Source organism: Tachysurus fulvidraco, chromosome 3, assembly GCF_022655615.1.
Source record: "Tachysurus fulvidraco isolate hzauxx_2018 chromosome 3, HZAU_PFXX_2.0, whole genome shotgun sequence".
Lineage (NCBI taxonomy): Eukaryota > Metazoa > Chordata > Actinopteri > Siluriformes > Bagridae > Tachysurus > Tachysurus fulvidraco.
This window is the reverse complement of record NC_062520.1, coordinates 32,682,156-32,698,804: the sequence shown is the minus strand read 5'-3', so window position 1 is coordinate 32,698,804 and position 16,649 is coordinate 32,682,156. Positions and strand designations below refer to the sequence as shown.

The following is a 16,649-nucleotide window of genomic DNA, read 5'->3' as shown; positions in this document are numbered from 1 at the left end:
GTTTCCATCTGTGATGTGCTTTGTGTCTGCAATCAACATACGACTGCCTTTATTATATGTGTTCATGTCTGTTGGAACCAAATTCCTTGTGTATCAACACACTTGGCCAATAAATCTGATTCTGAGATCATGTCAATGTCACTCTGTTACTCTGTGGAGCTTCTGTACTAGAACAAATTCCTCGTATGTGAAAACACGCTTGGCAATAAAAACCTTTCTGATTCTGATCATCCAACTACAGCAGTTTCCTCGTCTCTATGTTCAAACCATTTTCCCGTCAGTTCACGTTCTGTACCTCGGCTCCAAGCTCTGGCCCATTGCTGTTATTGGGGGTCATTCAGTGGCAGATAGCTGTGGTGTGTGAACACATGGTCATTTAGGGCTAATTACATTAATAAACAGAAGCATGTGAATATTAACTACAACCATTTATGTAATTTAATTTATGTAATTTAATTATGTAATGTAAAAAGACAAATGAAGCCCAGCGGACGTCTGATGGACAAATGTTCTTGCACTACGTTTGGTGTAAAGATCAGATTTTCTCTCACTGCTGTAAACGGTCCAGTTAAGCTGTTTGCTGTCGGACAGAAACGTTAATGCTGGATGTTTCTGTGGTTATGACTTTGTGCGCTTTAAGGATCATTGAACTAACAGAAATTATGAAAAACCTTCAGACTGAAAATAATTTTTGATTTAAATTCTCACTCTGCATGAATATTTAGATTAAACACTAATCACTGAAATCTACTTCATGCCTGAAAGTAATAGAAGATTAAATGGTGGTTGTTTGTGTACATGCCCCCCCCCTCCCCCTCATATGATCCTATTGTTACTCAGATGAATGTAAATTCTTAACAGCCACATTTTCTAGCCTATAAACACAAGGTGCTGTAAGATGGATGCAAAGAAAAGGTGCTTTGATTCTCTTATAATTTGTTTTGAAGAAATCTAACAGACCTCCCACTGGTCAGAAGGAAAAAGAATGAACACTTGGATAAATCTAGGAAGCAAAAAGCTGGTTTCCCTCCAAAAGTTTAATCAGTGTGTGCAGTTGGTAATCGCAGTGGTTCACATCTAAAGACACCAGCATCTGCATAGTCACACATCTGCCTAATAAAAAAAGGAAGGGAAATAAAAACAAATGTACAGTTTTGGCTGTAAAGGATTCTTGTGTCTGTGGAATGACGAAACCAAGGCAGCCGTCTTGAACGTTCTGTAGAAGTCCCAGGAGAAAAGCGTCCATGCACTAGATTCCCAAACGTCCTGCTATGATCACAAAAACCCAATATCCAAGAGTAGCAGCAGTGCAGATCATCTCACACACGTTACACACACTCGCTCGCCCTGTCTCTCAGTCATCGGCTGTCTCCAGCACGCTCTCGCTCAGAGCCAGATCCCAGTAGTGCTCTGCGCCATGCTTCTTGAAGTGTTCACGTGCCATGTTCTCTGTGGGACACTGCTTGAACTTCATGTCCCCGAAGCTGCGCTCCATGGCTGTGCCCTGTGTTGGAGAGAGAGAGAGAGAGAGAGAGAGAGAGAGAGAGAGAGAGAGAGAGAGAGAGAGAGAGAGAGAAGGTAAACATCACAGACTCATTTTCTAGGTTAATTGAAGTGCACTAAGACTCCTAACTTCTTCCCATTTAGTCAATATAGAGTTCAGAGACAGAACCAATGCAATTACAAAATAAATAAATAAATAAATAAATAAATAAAGATGCAGGGAGAAGCAGCTACAAACTGACCCGAGACCAGTCATGTTTAACAGAAGAACCAACCTCAGCTAGAAAACTCATTAGTAATGTTAGCTACAGCTACAGTAGTCACTGATGTACATTACTATAGTGACCATAGTAAGATCACCCACTGGTGAGTGTGTAGTAAATGTAGCATGATGGACATCTTGTTACGCTTCTTTGACACTTTGACATTACACCATGTAGAAGTTTCTTTGTGGTTAATCCGTTTATTTCATTACGTCCCTCCCACAAACACCGACGTGTTCTCACCTCCCAGACGAGCGAGCACTTGTTCGGCTTCTTCGATCCCTCGTCGTCCGAGCCGTCAGGGTCTGTGGGGACACAATGTTAGATTCTGCAGCTGGCTTATTTGAAACAGAAGCCTTTTTTGGAACAATAAGCAAATGTGTTTAGCATAAAAAAAGAAAGTCCACCCTGTTGATATTATGTAATTTTCCCATGATGCCTTCTCTTACCATCTCTCTTAGAGCTCGGCTCCTCCCATTTGATCCTGTTCAGCATCAGCCTCTTAAACTTCTTCTGGGATTTGGGTCCTGTAAGTCAGACACATGGTTTAGTGTGTAACCCAATGTGTGTGTGTGTGAGGAATAAAACAGTGAACAACAATCAGGAGAATAAATCGAATCGGTGAATCCAAGCTGAACGTTAAATACGACACTTTAGTGTCCGAGTCACAAGGGAACGTTCTAAAGGCAGCAGGTTGGAGGTCAGCGGCTTCTCTCTCACCTCCTTCCACCACCACAATGTTGACGTCTTTGTGCAGCACCACGGTGCCGGTCAGATACAGCTGATTAGCGTTGGCTTCCACTTTAAATTTCTTAGATGGGCTGTGCAGGTTTCGGATCCTACAAAAAAACACAGGTTCCTTTACTAACTGTTCACTTCACCCATATTTATCCCCAATACACTGACAGTTGTAAGACTTTAGGGAGATGTTACCTATAGACAGCGATGTGAACACCATGGCTCAGATCTTCCTTAAGCTTCTTCACCTTCTTCTCCTTCCTTTGCTCTGCTGTCAGTTTGCGTGCTGCATTTGCCTCCTCGTGAGCTCTGGATGTACAAACACACAGGATTTATAGCTATTGCTCTGCTATTTGCCCACTTAATGCATCATGCCATGAGTTCATCATACCTCTTAAATCCTCGGTCAGGTACAAAACACCACAAACATTAGACAACATGGATGAATGCAGGACACTTACTTTTGTCTCTTGGCCATTTGTGCTCGGACATGTGCCTCAACTTTGGTGGGATCCTGTACGGCTTCTGTGCCCAGCACTCGCATCAGGTTAGAGATCCGTACTGCCAAAACACACAGGCACTGATGAGTCAACTAATCATTCTGTCAGCTATATGTTTATATATAAAAGACAAATGAATATCGTTCATATCAGATGCTTCATAACTGGTCTGTTAATGTGCAGTAAAGAGAACACAAACGTGTGTGTGTTGCTCCATCAGAAACGTGTTGTGTGTGTGTGTGTGCAGGACGCCGGTGTTCAGCCATCTCCGCTTTACCTTTTGGTTCTGGTGGAGGCATGAGGCCGAGTCTGACCTTCTCCTGCATCTCCTTCTGACCCTCACGCCGCGTCTGCCTCCTCAGCTTCTTCTGCTCCTTCTTAGTCAAGTACACACCCAGAGTCACCGGCTTGTCCGTATCCACTGAGAAGAAGATAACAGCATTAGCAGCTAAATTACAGTAAGGTACCTGGAGTTGTGTTTGTTATTAATGAGATATCCTGAGGATGCAGCAGTAAGGTTGCAACTGCTCCTTCTCTCTCTCTCTCCCCTCACATGTTGCTGTTTTATTTACTTTTGCAATAAATGTCAGATTATAAGTATTTAGTGTATATAAGTATTTTGTGTGAAAAGGGAAAAGCAAACAAAAAACCCTGGAGCTTTCTCCTCCCCTGCATTACAGAGCTTTTATCACAAAGTCTCTCTGCTACATGAAGAGACATGCAATGGCTACAACAAGCCCAGGACCTCTGAGGCCTAAACTCTACCTGGAGGAGCCATTTGTGCAGGATGTTCCACCAGATTGGTGATTCCGTGGAAGTCCGAGATATTGAACACAGCCTGAGGCGAGCTGAAAGACACAAGGAAGCAAAATCTCACATTGTAGCAGATGCAGAAATTTTGTGACCTAAACACAACTTGACTGCTTTCATTCTTACAATTCGACATTGTTGGGCAGAATGAAGGAGTCCCACCACTCCATGGAAGGCACGTCACCTTCACCGAGCTCCTTCTTAGGGGCAATAAGAGCCAGCTTGGTAGACGCCTGGATGCCCGTCTTTTTGGCTGCCTGCGCAATCTCCATCTGTAACCTCTCTAACTGAGCCTGAGAGAGAAACAATCACATGCTTCCATCAGCCACTGAAACAAGGAGCATCAACATGATGAGTCAAAGCAGTAAATATTACATGTGAACTAAATAACCATGAGGATTTCATTTCAGAGAGATGATAAGTCGGCCGTCACCTTGGTGCGTATCCGCTGGCCTATTTTCTCAAAGCGACCCCTTTCATGGAACCTGAACCCCTTCTTTTGTCTCTGAGGCTGTGGAATGGCCAACCTGGTGTCGAAGTAAGACGCAGACTCGAGGTCATCGCTGGGCTTTTCCTTCAGCTGCTGCTTAAACTGCTCTCGCTTCACTGCTCTGATGTTAGCTAGAGAAGGGAGGGGGGGATGAGGGGGATAAAAGTAAGTTCTCTTTACAAATTAATGTAGAACCAACAAAAAAGTAGCCAAGAAAATGTCTAGTCAAACTGTTAATGAACTAGTGCTCATCCTGGAGCTCCAGAGGTTCTGTAGCTTCAGCAAAAACAAGCTTGTCGGTTTGCCACTAATTCTCTTCACCAGGTTCAGTGTTACCTTTCAGAGTCGGCATGCGGTGTGTGAGCTCCACCTCTTTGCCGCTGGCGTCGACGGTTCTCCCGAGCTCGTCCAGAATGAGTGGCGTGGGCTTTGTGATCTCACGGGCCTCCACTTTGCTGTAAAAGCACAACGAACAGTGACAGACGGAGAGCTTGAGATGACGTAGGCACTCGTATGTCTTACATATAAACATGATATTATACTTGACATATGTTAAACCTTAACACATGCTCTCTATCTCCTTAAAGTGTGCTTGTGTGTGCATGGCGATTCTCTGCTATACTCACGGTGGTGCGATGCCCATGGCATGCAGGTTAGCGAGTGCCACAAGGTTGTGTGGTCCAGCACTGGGTACAGCTCCCAGGATGCCCGGCTTCATGGCCAGAGTAGACTGAATCTTGGCCTGGAGCTCAGCGGCTTTGCGTGCCTTCTCAATGGCGTCGTTCATGAAGCTAGCAGCCTGTGAGGGGGCAATAGACTGACCTGGGCCTGGAGCAGGAGGCTGGAGAGAGCGCATGCCAGGCGCTGATGGTTGGGGGGTAGGTAGGGGCAGTCTGGGCTGGAGATTAAAACTACAGTTACTTTTGACTCCATGTAGCTGGTAAGTGAACAGTTCATGATCTTAAACACCGCTCGGTTCCTTCGTTACCTGCGTGATACTAAGCTGCTTCTTCCTCTCTTCTATCTGGCGTGTGGCTGCTTCCATCATCTGCTTTATCTACAGAAGAAACAGGTCTTGACTCATTAAGAGAAGGTAAAAACCAATTACACCACATTCAGTGGCTGAACTCCTGTGAAACCTGTGCAGGACATTTCACAGGTCTGCAGCTGTTCTGTTTTAGTCCCAACTAAAAAAAGCTTAAATGCAACCAGGTTTTTATTTGTTGTGCAATTTAGAAAAAAGCATCAATAAAAATCACAAAGCTTTTAGACCAGGCGCTGAGTGGCTATTTATCAAAAATATCTTTATATACACAAAAGCTTTAAATACAAAATATAATTATTGTGTGAACCTAATATTAGAATAGATACAGTGCTATGCAAAAGTATTAACACCCACTGAACTTTTCCACATTTTGACAACCACAAAGAAAAATGTATTTATTAGGATTTTATGTGACAGACCGACACAAAGTGGCACATAATTGTGAAGTGGAAGGAAAATGATAAAAGGTGTCCAAATTGTTTTTTACAAATAAATATGAAGTGTGTGGTGTGCATTAGTATTCAGCCCCACTGAGTCAGTACATTGTAGAACCACCTTTCTCTGCAATTACAGCTGCAAGACTTTTGGGGTTTGTCTCTAACAGCTTTGCACATCTAGAGTGAAATTTTTGCCCATTCTTCTTTACAAAATAGCTCAAGCGAGCGTCTGTGAACAGCGAGTTTCAGTCTCACCACAGATTCTCAGTTGGATTTAGGTCTGGACTTTTACTGGGCCGTTCGAACACATGAATATGCTTTGATCTAAACCACTCAATTGTAGCTCTGGCTGTATGATTAGGGTCAGTTTGTGGTCATTGGCTGCTTCTCTGATTAATGCTCTCCTTGCATGGCCTGCCGGTTTAGGTGGACGTCCGTGTCTCGGTAGGCTCGCAGTCGTGCTGTACTCTTTCCATTTCCGGATGATGGATCGTACATCATGCTCTGTGAGATGTTCAAGGCTCAGGATATTAATTTATAACCATAACCCTGCTTTAAACTTCTCCACAACTTTATCCCTGACCTGTCTGGTGTGTTCTTTGGTCTTCATGATGCTGTTTGTTCACTAATGTTCTCAAACACACTTCTGAGGGCTTCACAGTGGAGCTGTATTTATACTGAGATTAAATGACACACTGGTGACTCTTTTTACTCATTAAGTGACTTCTGAAGGTTTCACTGGATGTTACTTAGGGGTATCAGAGTAAAAGGGGCTGAATACAAATGTACACCACACTCATTTATTTGTAAAAAATAAATAAATAAAAATTGACACCATTTATAATTTTCATCCCACTTTCGTTCGGTCTATTTAATAAAATCCATTTTTCTTTGTGGTTGTAACGTCAAAATGTGGGAACTTTCAGTGGGTGTGAATACTTTTGCAAGGCACTGTATTAATGCTGAGCCTCTTTAGTAGCCTTTACCCTTGACAGTGTTCGTGCCTCATCTGAAACTAAACACTTTCACCAGAAACACAATGATTTTGGTTCCACTTCGCAATAGGACAACATGGAGATGCCTTTATACTTACTTGCATCTTTGTGAGCATGCCAGGACTTTCTGTAGGAGGTCCAGGAAGAACTTCTGGCTCTTCAACCTCCTCGAATCGAGGTACTCTCTTCCTCTTCCCTGTCGTTTCGCCTGCCTCGAGATCTTTCTGCATCTCCACCTCGTCGCCAAACACATCCTGTAGAGACACGAGCTGGATTCACCGTTGCACTTCACAAACTATTTTAAAAGTATCCTCTGCCGCTCTGTATCACACTGACCTTCAGTTCTCTCTTGCGGTTTTTCTCCACCGTGCCTTTGTTGCCCCGAGAGTTCCTGCTCTCTTCCAGCGCTTCGAAGAGCCTCTCTACGAAGCTGCTCGCCGACTCGTCCAGAAACGGCCTCAGCTGGTCTGAGACACACAGAAAGCCAAAGCCACATCATTAGAAATGTGTTTCATCAAAGCTAGAAGTGGGGTGGGCAAGTCATGGCCTAATGGTTAGAGAGTCTGACTCGTAATCCTAAGGTTGTGGGTTTGAGTCTCAGGCCGGCCACGACTGAGGTGCCCTTGAGCAAGGCACCAATCCCCCTAACTGCTCCCCGGGCACCGCAGCATAAATGGCTGCCCACTGCTACGGGTGTGTGTTCACGGTGTGTGTGTGTGTGTGCACTTTGGATGGGTCAAATGCAGAGAACGAATTCTGAGTATGGGTCACCGTACTTAGCCGTATGTCACGTCACTTTTCACTTAATACCCCCAGTGCCTGGACAAGGCAGAGACATGTGCTTTGTACCTGTTGTTTTCCTTTTGTCCAGCCCTTTGCCCAGGCAGTGCAGAGCCGCAGTGACCACAGTGGGCTCTGAGAAGCCCAGCACCTTCTTCACCGTGCGCTCCACCCAGGGCCGCAGCTCCTCCACCTCCCTCTTGGGCAAAGACATGCTGAGAAGATCTGACATGTGTGAGGAGGAGACACAGGTCATAACAGGTCATAACGGGTCATAAAGACACATCCACAACCTTACAAACGATTTCACACTGTTCCATTCAGGATTTATACTTTCTGCATGGCATTTTTAAACAGGAAGTTAATCAGTTAATCAGTTAAAACAAAACAATCCCTTATTTATAACCAAGAGCCTAACGTAGTGTTAATGTAGACACTTTATTAAACATTACACCGTTTATCTGTCTTCATTATAGCTGTGTTTATTTTCTCTCATTTCTCTGCTGAAGAGTGCAAATAAAATAAAACCTTAAACACAAAACTATAAAATAAATGTACGGCTCTCGTGATAAAGTGACGTGACGTTTAGTCTGAAGTAAGTTGATGCTAAACGATGTAGCCGTTAGCTTAGCCGTTAGCTTAGCCGTTAGCCTAGCTGTTTAGATTTAAACATTTAACTTACCAGCTGATTTCTGCCACAAGTACGAACGCCAAAGAGAGCCTTTCTTCACCAGATCTCAGCTTATTCACCACAGAAACGCTACAAACTAAATGTTTAATAAATAAAGATTTTTGTACAGAAATAAATTTAACGAACTTTCTGTTCGCGGCGTCCAGAAAACGTTCAGGCGCTGCAGTAAGAACAGGAAATATAACCAACTACTTCCGTTATGAGACGAAGAAATACAGTCGCGTTGGTGCTGCCACCTGCTGTTAGTGATGGCGAAGTGAAGCGTTCTTGAACCAGGGATGCTTTTTTTTTTAAATCTCTTTATTTATTAAGTATTTGATTGAACAGAAAAAGAAACTAACAACAATTGTCATCATTGCCATGTAACAATAACACAATATGCCAGAAGGCCAACAGTCTTTCAGTCCAGACTAAGTGCCAAGTCCTTAAATACAGCGATCGTTCTCATGGCTTTCAGGTTTTTAGAAAATTCAATAATGTCAAAATACATTTTCATCTCATGATTAAATCTTAAATAAGGGGTTTGCACTTTGAAAATATACGTTTATGAATGTGATATTTGGCGAACAGAAACATAAGGTTTATTGGAGGTGGTGCTGGAGAAGCAGACTCTAGCATCATCGGCAATGAAAAGTTCACCATGCAGAACCTCAATGACCGTCTGGCCTCCTACCTGGAAAAGGTTCGCTCACTAGAGAAAGCCAATGCAGACCTCGAGCTCAAGATACACCAGTTCCTAGACAGCAAGTCCTCCCCTACTGCACAGGACTACTCTGGTTCCTTGACTACAATCAGTGAACTTCAAGCTAAGGTAGATCATTTAAAGGTCAACTTTTAGGAAAAACATGCTTTGATTAACTTAAGTACGTAAGGCATCCAGATGTGTTCTTCACTGCATTCAGAGCTATTGTTCCTCACAATGCTCCCCAGGGTTGACCCTTAGGAGTATTGCATGTCCTCTTACTTTATGTATTTTAATGGATGTTTTCAGATTCTGGATGTCATCCAGTTGAAGGGTACAGTCCACCTTAGCATCGACAATGCCAGTTTGGCTGCGGATGACTTCAGGATAAAGTAAGATCTTATTATGATGTAGAAAGTCCTAACTTTCTGAGGATTTAAAGGAGATACTGGAAGGCACTCTTCACTGTCTTCACACAGGTATGAGAATGAGTTGGCCATGCGTCAGTCTGTTGAGGCTGATATCGCTGGACTGAAGAGGTTGCTGGATGATTTAAACCTGACCAAGAAAGATCTCACCCTGCAGATTGAGGCCCTGACTGAGGAGCTGGTCTTCCTCAAGAAGAACCATGAGGAGGTCAGAAATATTTACAAACAAATTGATAAAAATACTTAAATATGTCATGCAGATATGTTCAAGTAGGTTAGGTCAAATTTCTGAGATTTACTAGAATAACTTCTTGTTGAAAATAAAAGGAAACATCTGAAAATGTATTCAGGTTCTAATTGATTCCTCAAAGTCCAAACATGCAACTCTTCTCTCTCTCCAGGAGCTGCTAGCAGCACGTAGCCAGATGAGTGGGCAGATTCATGTTGAGGTTGATGCTGCACCACAGCAAGATCTCACCAGTGTCATGGCAGAAATCCGTGAGCACTATGAAGCCGTTGCTGCCAAGAGCCAGAAGGAGCTTGAGGGCTGGTTCCAGAAAAATGTGCGTTCCTACTGGTGCATAAATGATCAAAGCTAGACTACAGCATTTAATTTACTAACTTCTGCAGATCTGCAGCATACAGAGTCCAGGCTGTAAATAATGCTAGAACAGATTTGAGTTCCAATGATGTGAATTTAGGCTCCTGTTGTGGAAACATTGTAAGCTATGTAATCACAGCAGCTATCATCGTGGGCTTACCAAACCTGAGACCCTTTTGATTATATTCACACAAAGCTTATGCTAACTCAGTGCTGTGTTTACACCGGCAGTCTGAGAGCCTGAAGCAGGAAGTTGCTGCCAGCACTGAGACACTGGCTGTCTCCAAAACAGAAGTGAACAGCGTGAAGGGGACATCACAGTCTTTGGAAATTGAGCTCCAGTCTCTGTTGGCCATGGTGAGACTAATCACTGACATTCACATCATCAGAATCTTGGACGTACATTTGTGATAATAAGGCACATTTCCACCCCACAGAAAGCCTCCCTTGAGGGAACACTCTCTGAGACTCAAGCCCGTTATGCCATGCAGTTATCTGGATACCAAGTGCAGGTAAAGATCAAGACTTCACAAAGTTCTTCATTTGATTTTTAACACAAAGCTCTCTGAGTAAAGTTCTTTACTGTAGCATTGTTTACTTTGTTATTTATGTTTTTTGAAACCAGGTGACAAGTATGGAGGAGCAGCTGGTGCAGCTTCGTGCTGATCTGGAGCGTCAGTCTCAGGAGTATCAGATGCTGCTGGACATCAAGACCAGACTGGAGCTGGAGATCGCAGAGTACAGGAGACTGCTGGATGCTGAGGCCAGCAGCAGGTAAATTCATCTTAGTGGACTCATTTATCTATAAATGTCATTCCTGGGGACACTAATATATTCCCTCTTTGTGTTTTATTAGTGCCTCGATTTCCTCCACCAAGAGCTCCACCACCAAAACTGCAATCATCACAGTGGTGGAAGAGGTGGTGGATGGGAAGGTCGTCTCAACCTCCTCTACATCTGTAACCAAGTAGTAAAGGAGAAACTGGAAATGTTTTTATTGAAGTATAATTCAACCAGCATTTCTGTTTAAAAATAAAAAAATGTTTAATCATGTTATTTTGTGGAAAATCTAACTGTCTCAAACACACACACACACACACACACACACACACACACACACACACACACACATGCAACAATAGTATGATGTAATCAGACAATTGTTGATCATTGTCACGATGTGACACGGTGAAACAAAAGGCAAGAGAGGATCCAAATGCAGATAGGACTTTACTGGACAAAAACAAGAAACAAACATACAGGCAGGCAAAACAGATCAGGACACGGAACAGGAACAGAGAACAACATGAACCAAACACCTACAACAACCAACACCAGGGAAGTGAACGGACAGAGTAGATATAGTGGACAGGAGCCAATAACAAAGCAGAGACAGACAAGGACTAAGACAAAACACCTGGGGAAGAGATTGAATGTAATTAGTGTCCATGGTAACAGATAGGTGGGCGGGGTCAACAATTAACATCAGGGAGAGACGGCAGACAGAAACAAGGGGAAAACACAGACAGACACATTACAGAGCCCCCCCCCCTACGAGCGGCTTCCAGACGCTCCAAAGTCCACAAAACCCAGTTCAGGCGGGTGGAGCGAAGGCGCTACCAGGGTGGGAGGGCGGGTCGGGTTCGTGTAGTGGTGGCGCCCGCTGAGCAGGAGGCCGGGGTGGCGCCAGCCGAGCCGAAGGCCGGGGTGGCGCCGGCCGAGCCGGAGGCCAGGGCGGCGCCGGCAGAGCCGTAGGCCAGGGCGGCGCCGGCAGAGCCGGAGGCCAGGGCGGCGCCGGCAGAGCCGGAGGCCAGGGCGGCGCCGGCAGAGCAGGAGGCCAGGGCGGCGCCGGCAGAGCAGGTGGCCAGGGCGGCGCCGGCAGAGCAGGGGTCCAGGGCGGAGCCGGCAGAGCAGGGGGCCAGGGCGGAGCCGGCAGAGCAGGGGTCCAGGGCGGAGCCGGCAGAGCAGGGGGCCAGGGCGGAGCCGGCAGAGCAGGAGGCCAGGGCGGAGCCGGCAGAGCAGGAGGCCAGGGCGGCGCCAGTAGAACAGGAGGCCAGGGTGGTGCCGGAGGCAGAGCCAGAGACCAGAGCAGGACCGGAGACCAGGGTGGTGCTGGAGGCGGAGTCAGAGACCAGAGGGACAGGAGGTAGAAGGGCTGGCAAGTCCAGAGAAGCAAAACACAGGAAAACAGAAACATGCATAGGTTCAGGCCAAGCAGAGAGTTCAGGTAGTTTGGGTGTCATGATGTCGACCGCGTTCTCTGACTCAGTCATTTCGGTCGACCCGGCCGATTCGGCTGGTTCCGTCGACCCGGTCGGTCCGGCAGGTTTCGTCGACCCGGTCGGTCCGGCAGGTTCCGTCGACCCGGCAGGTTCCGTCGGCCCGGTCGGTTCGGCAGGTTCCGTCGACCCGGTCGGTTCCGTCGGCCCGGTCGGTCGGCAGGTTCCGTCGACCTGGTCGGTTCCGTCGACCCGGTCGGTCTGGCAGGTTCCGTCGACCCGGTCGGTTCCGTCGGCCCGGTCGGTCGGCAGGTTCCGTCGACCCGGTCGGTCCGGCAGGTTCCGTCGACCCGGTCGGTCCGGCAGGTTCCGTCGACCCGGTCGGTTCCGTCGACCCGGTCGGTCCGGCAGGTTCCGTCAACCCGGTCGGTCCGGCAGGTTCCGTCGGCCCGGTCGGTTCGGCAGGTTCCGTCGGCCCGGTCGGTTCGGCAGGTTCCGTCGACCCGGTCGGTTCCGTCGGCCCGGTCGGTCGGCAGGTTCCGTCGACCTGGTCGGTTCCGTCGACCCGGTCGGTTCCGTCGACCCGGTCGGTCTGGCAGGTTCCGTCTACCCGGTCGGTTCCGTCGACCCGGTCGGTCTGGCAGGTTCCGTCGACCCGGTCGGTCCGGCAGGTTCCGTCGGTCCGGCAGGTTCCGTCGACCCGGTCGGTCTGGCAGGTTCCGTCGACCCGGTCGGTCCGGCAGGTTCCGTCGACCCGGTCGGTTCCGTCGACCCGGTCGGTCTGGCAGGTTCCGTCGACCCGGTCGGTCTGGCAGGTTCCGTCGACCCGGTCGGTTCCGTCGACCCGGTCGGTCTGGCAGGTTCCGTCGACCCGGTCGGTCTGGCAGGTTCCGTCGACCCGGTCGGTCTGGCAGGTTCCGTCGACCCGGTCGGTCCGGCAGGTTCCGTCGACCCGGTCGGTTCCGTCGACCCGGTCGGTCCGGCAGGTTCCGTCGACCCGGTCGGTTCCGTCGACCCGGTCGGTCCGGCAGGTTCCGTCGACCCGGTCGGTCCGGCAGGTTCCGTCGACCCGGTCGGTTCCGTCGACCCGGTCGGTCTGGCAGGTTCCGTCGACCCGGTCGGTCTGGCAGGTTCCGTCGACCCGGTCGTCCTGGCAGGTTTCCGTCGACCCGGTCGGTCCGGAAGGTTCCGTCGTCCCGGTAGGTTCCGTCGACCCGGTCGGTCCGGCAGGTTCCGTCGACCCGGTCGGTCCCGTCGACCCGGTCGGTCCGGCAGGTTCCGTCGACCCGGTCGGTTCCGTCGACCCGGTCGGTCCGGCAGGTTCCGTCGACCCGGTCGGTTCCGTCGACCCGGTCGGTCCGGCAGGTTCCGTCGACCCGGTCGGTTCCGTCGACCCGGTCGGTCCGGCAGGTTCCGTCGACCCGGTCGGTTCCGTCGACCCGGTCGGTTCGGCAGGTTCCATCGACCCGGTCGATTCCGGCGACCCGGCTGGTCCAGCTGTCGGCTTAGGGATGCCGGCCGCCCGAGCCGACCTCATCGGGGTATCCGCCAGTTTGGAGACCAGCCGGTTAGCACGGACCTCAGCCGAGCTCGCCGGTACGGTAGCCATGGGAACTGGCTCAATCACGGGTGTGCACGGGACTGGTCTGGGCGGAGGCACTGTGGAGCATTCGGGCGTCCGTGGCTGATTCCACTCTGTGGCCCACGGACCCCGATGCTTGCTGCCCCCCCCCCAAAAAAATACTTACGGCCGGCTTCCGTCTCTACACTGCTCAAGGTTAGCGTGGACCCGTCCAGGAGCAATGCCAAGTTGACGAACTCCGAGAATGTTTTTATTTCTCGGGTAGACGGCATCAAATACCGCAGTATGTCCCTTAGTCCATGCTTAAAAATGTCTTTTAGGGCCTTCTCCCCAAAGTTGACCTCATTGCATAGGTCCACGAATACCTCCGTATACTCCTCAACTGGGGCGTCCTCCTGACGTAGACAAAAAAGGATTTCTGCTGGATCCATTGGGGGTTGGTCGTTCTGTCACGATGTGACACGGTGAAACAAAAGGCAAGAGAGGATCCAAATGCAGATAGGACTTTACTGGACAAAAACAAGAAACAAACATACAGGCAGGCAAAACAGATCAGGACACGGAACAGGAACAGAGAACAACATGAACCAAACACCTACAACAACCAACACCAGGGAAGTGAACGGACAGAGTAGATATAGTGGACAGGAGCCAATAACAAAGCAGAGACAGACAAGGACTAAGACAAAACACCTGGGGAAGAGATTGAATGTAATTAGTGTCCATGGTAACAGATAGGTGGGCGGGGTCAACAATTAACATCAGGGAGAGACGGCAGACAGAAACAAGGGGAAAACACAGACAGACACATTACAATCATAAAGCACTAATGCTGGATGTCACCAATGTCATGCATTCTTAATGAGTATTTTCCCCTCTTCTCATTTCAAGGTTATCAACTTCTATTTGTCCTTGTTAACGAAGAGAAACAGTGATCAGCTGGGAGCCTTAAAGTCTTCTCTTACAGCACTTTTTTCTACCCAAAGCTTCAGAGTGGTGAAGGCCATGCAGCAGTGAAGAACTGGACAAAATCTCACGACCTCTTCATGTTGGATCTTGTTTTTGTTCCTTTGCAGCTATGCACTGGGCTTTGGCTGTAAGTCATATATAATAAGTTGGGATGCATTGTTTTAATATTTATGTCTTTGAAAAGTGTAAAACAATATTTTTGATTTTAAGTTTGTCTTTAACTTGCCTATATTGCTTCTAACCACCAGGTAATTGATTTTAAATCCCAGACCATACAGTGCTATGACTCAATGACTCAGAGACATGATGATATCTGTCATGTTGTTGTGAGTGTCTTCTTATTTTTGCTGTTATATTAACCTTTGTTCTATGTTTATGTTCTGTAAAGCTGCTTTGAGACAATGTCAATGTAAAAAGTGCTATACAAATAAACTTGAATTAAATTGAACTGTTATTCTGTGGCTTGATCATTCATCTTTGCATATCCAGATATCCAGATGTTTTATTTAACAGAAAGTACCTCACAAAGGAGCACAGGGTCAAGAAAGGATGCATCTTGGAGGCTTCCAGATGGACCATCGGCCGAATGAGAACTTTTCTGACACCATATAATGAATTATATGTGTCTTCTCTGAATTAGGTGTAATTTTAAGACTAAATGTTCTGCTATTGTGTCTAGGCAATTCCTAAACAGTAGAATGGCAATGACTGTGGTGTTTTTGTCTGTAAATATGCAGACTTCCTTTCTCAAGGAAAGCCATTCACATTCAGACAGGTACAACGGTGCTCCTGTTCACATTTAATCCTCAAACATTTTATTATGCTCCTGATTCATCTGTCTCTTTCTCTGTAGTGACATTCCACTCTTCAGAAAAGTGATGGTTTGGGAGATAGTACATCAGAAGCTTCTGTAAGCCCTGAAACAACCAGTCCTTCAAACATAATGAAACATCTTATGTTCTTTTTGTGTAAATTAAATTTAGTATGAAACTATGTATGGGCTGCCCTTTGTCACCGGTCCTGTTAATTATTTATATGGACAGGATTTCTAGGCGCAGTCGGGGGCCGGAGGGAGTCCAGTTTGGGGACCACAGGATTTCGTCTCTGCTTTTTGCAGATGATGTCCTGTTGGCTTCTTCAAATCAGGACCTTCAGTGTGCACTGGGACGGTTTGCAGGCCGAGTGTCAAGCGGCGGGGATGAGAATCAGCACCTCCATGTCCGAGGTCATGGTTCTAAGCCGGAAAAGGGTGGCTTGCCCCCTTCAGGTTGGTGGAGAGCTGCTGCCCCAAGTGGAGGAGTTTAAGTATCTTGTTCACGAGTTAGGGAAGGATGGAGCGGGAGATCCCTTCACCTGTTGTGGTGAAGAAAGAGCTGAGCCGTAAGGCGAAGCTCTCTATTTTCCAGTCGATCTACGTTCCTACAGCAGCTTTATATCTGTAGCTGTTTACACCCGGTCACTTCCTCTGTTGTCTCTGATCCAATAGCTATCTGATCTGTTAAAACTGTCCCATTTACATCAGGCCACATAAACGCGTCTCGGCGAATCGTATATCGATCCGATCTTTCTACTCCCGCCCAAAATGCTAATATATTTGCCCTGATTTCCGGGCTAACTGAAACAGAACACACTTTGGTGTCTGCGGTTTTCAGAACGCGATCAAAAAGAAGACGTAAAAACTGGTTACGACGTTTATGCTACAAAAAACAGCGTTTACTGTTTGCTGCGTTTTCGCTGGCGGCAGCAGCGCGTTTTAAGCCCCGACGAGACGCCTGGGTGAAAGATCACCTGCGAGTGACGTAGTTCCGTTTGGGAGGAGTTTAGCGCTGACGTATGTGGCTCGAACAACCACATTCATTTACACCTGTCCAGTTTCATCTGAAACGCGACCCAGACCACCTCCTGAAGGGGTTTGT

At 47.4% G+C, this 16,649-nt stretch overlaps 2 protein-coding genes across 2 annotated transcripts; one reads left to right on the top strand and one right to left on the bottom strand.

Moving 5' to 3' along the window:
• Positions 1–1,019: 1,019 nt before the first annotated feature.
• On the bottom strand, positions 1,020–8,440 carry prpf3 (PRP3 pre-mRNA processing factor 3 homolog (yeast)). Its single transcript, XM_027162111.2, has 17 exons — positions 8,244–8,440; positions 7,631–7,786; positions 7,118–7,248; positions 6,880–7,035; positions 5,293–5,361; positions 4,931–5,202; positions 4,641–4,759; positions 4,248–4,435; positions 3,941–4,107; positions 3,770–3,852; positions 3,282–3,425; positions 2,966–3,065; positions 2,700–2,813; positions 2,487–2,605; positions 2,216–2,293; positions 2,010–2,071; positions 1,020–1,504 (listed from the first exon to the last, which is right to left on the bottom strand). The coding sequence occupies exons 2-17, from the start codon at positions 7,773–7,775 to the stop codon at positions 1,355–1,357; spliced, it is 2,097 nt and encodes a 698-aa protein (XP_027017912.1). The 5' UTR covers positions 7,776–7,786; positions 8,244–8,440; the 3' UTR covers positions 1,020–1,354.
• A 398-nt stretch (positions 8,441–8,838) lies between these two features.
• On the top strand, positions 8,839–10,996 carry LOC113648409 (keratin, type I cytoskeletal 13-like). The gene is made up of 8 exons (XM_047810830.1): positions 8,839–9,063; positions 9,244–9,326; positions 9,414–9,570; positions 9,764–9,925; positions 10,195–10,320; positions 10,401–10,475; positions 10,589–10,737; positions 10,820–10,996. Exons 1-8 carry the CDS (start codon positions 8,893–8,895, stop codon positions 10,932–10,934), a joined length of 1,038 nt encoding a protein of 345 aa, XP_047666786.1. The 5' UTR covers positions 8,839–8,892; the 3' UTR covers positions 10,935–10,996.
• Positions 10,997–16,649: the final 5,653 nt, after the last annotated feature.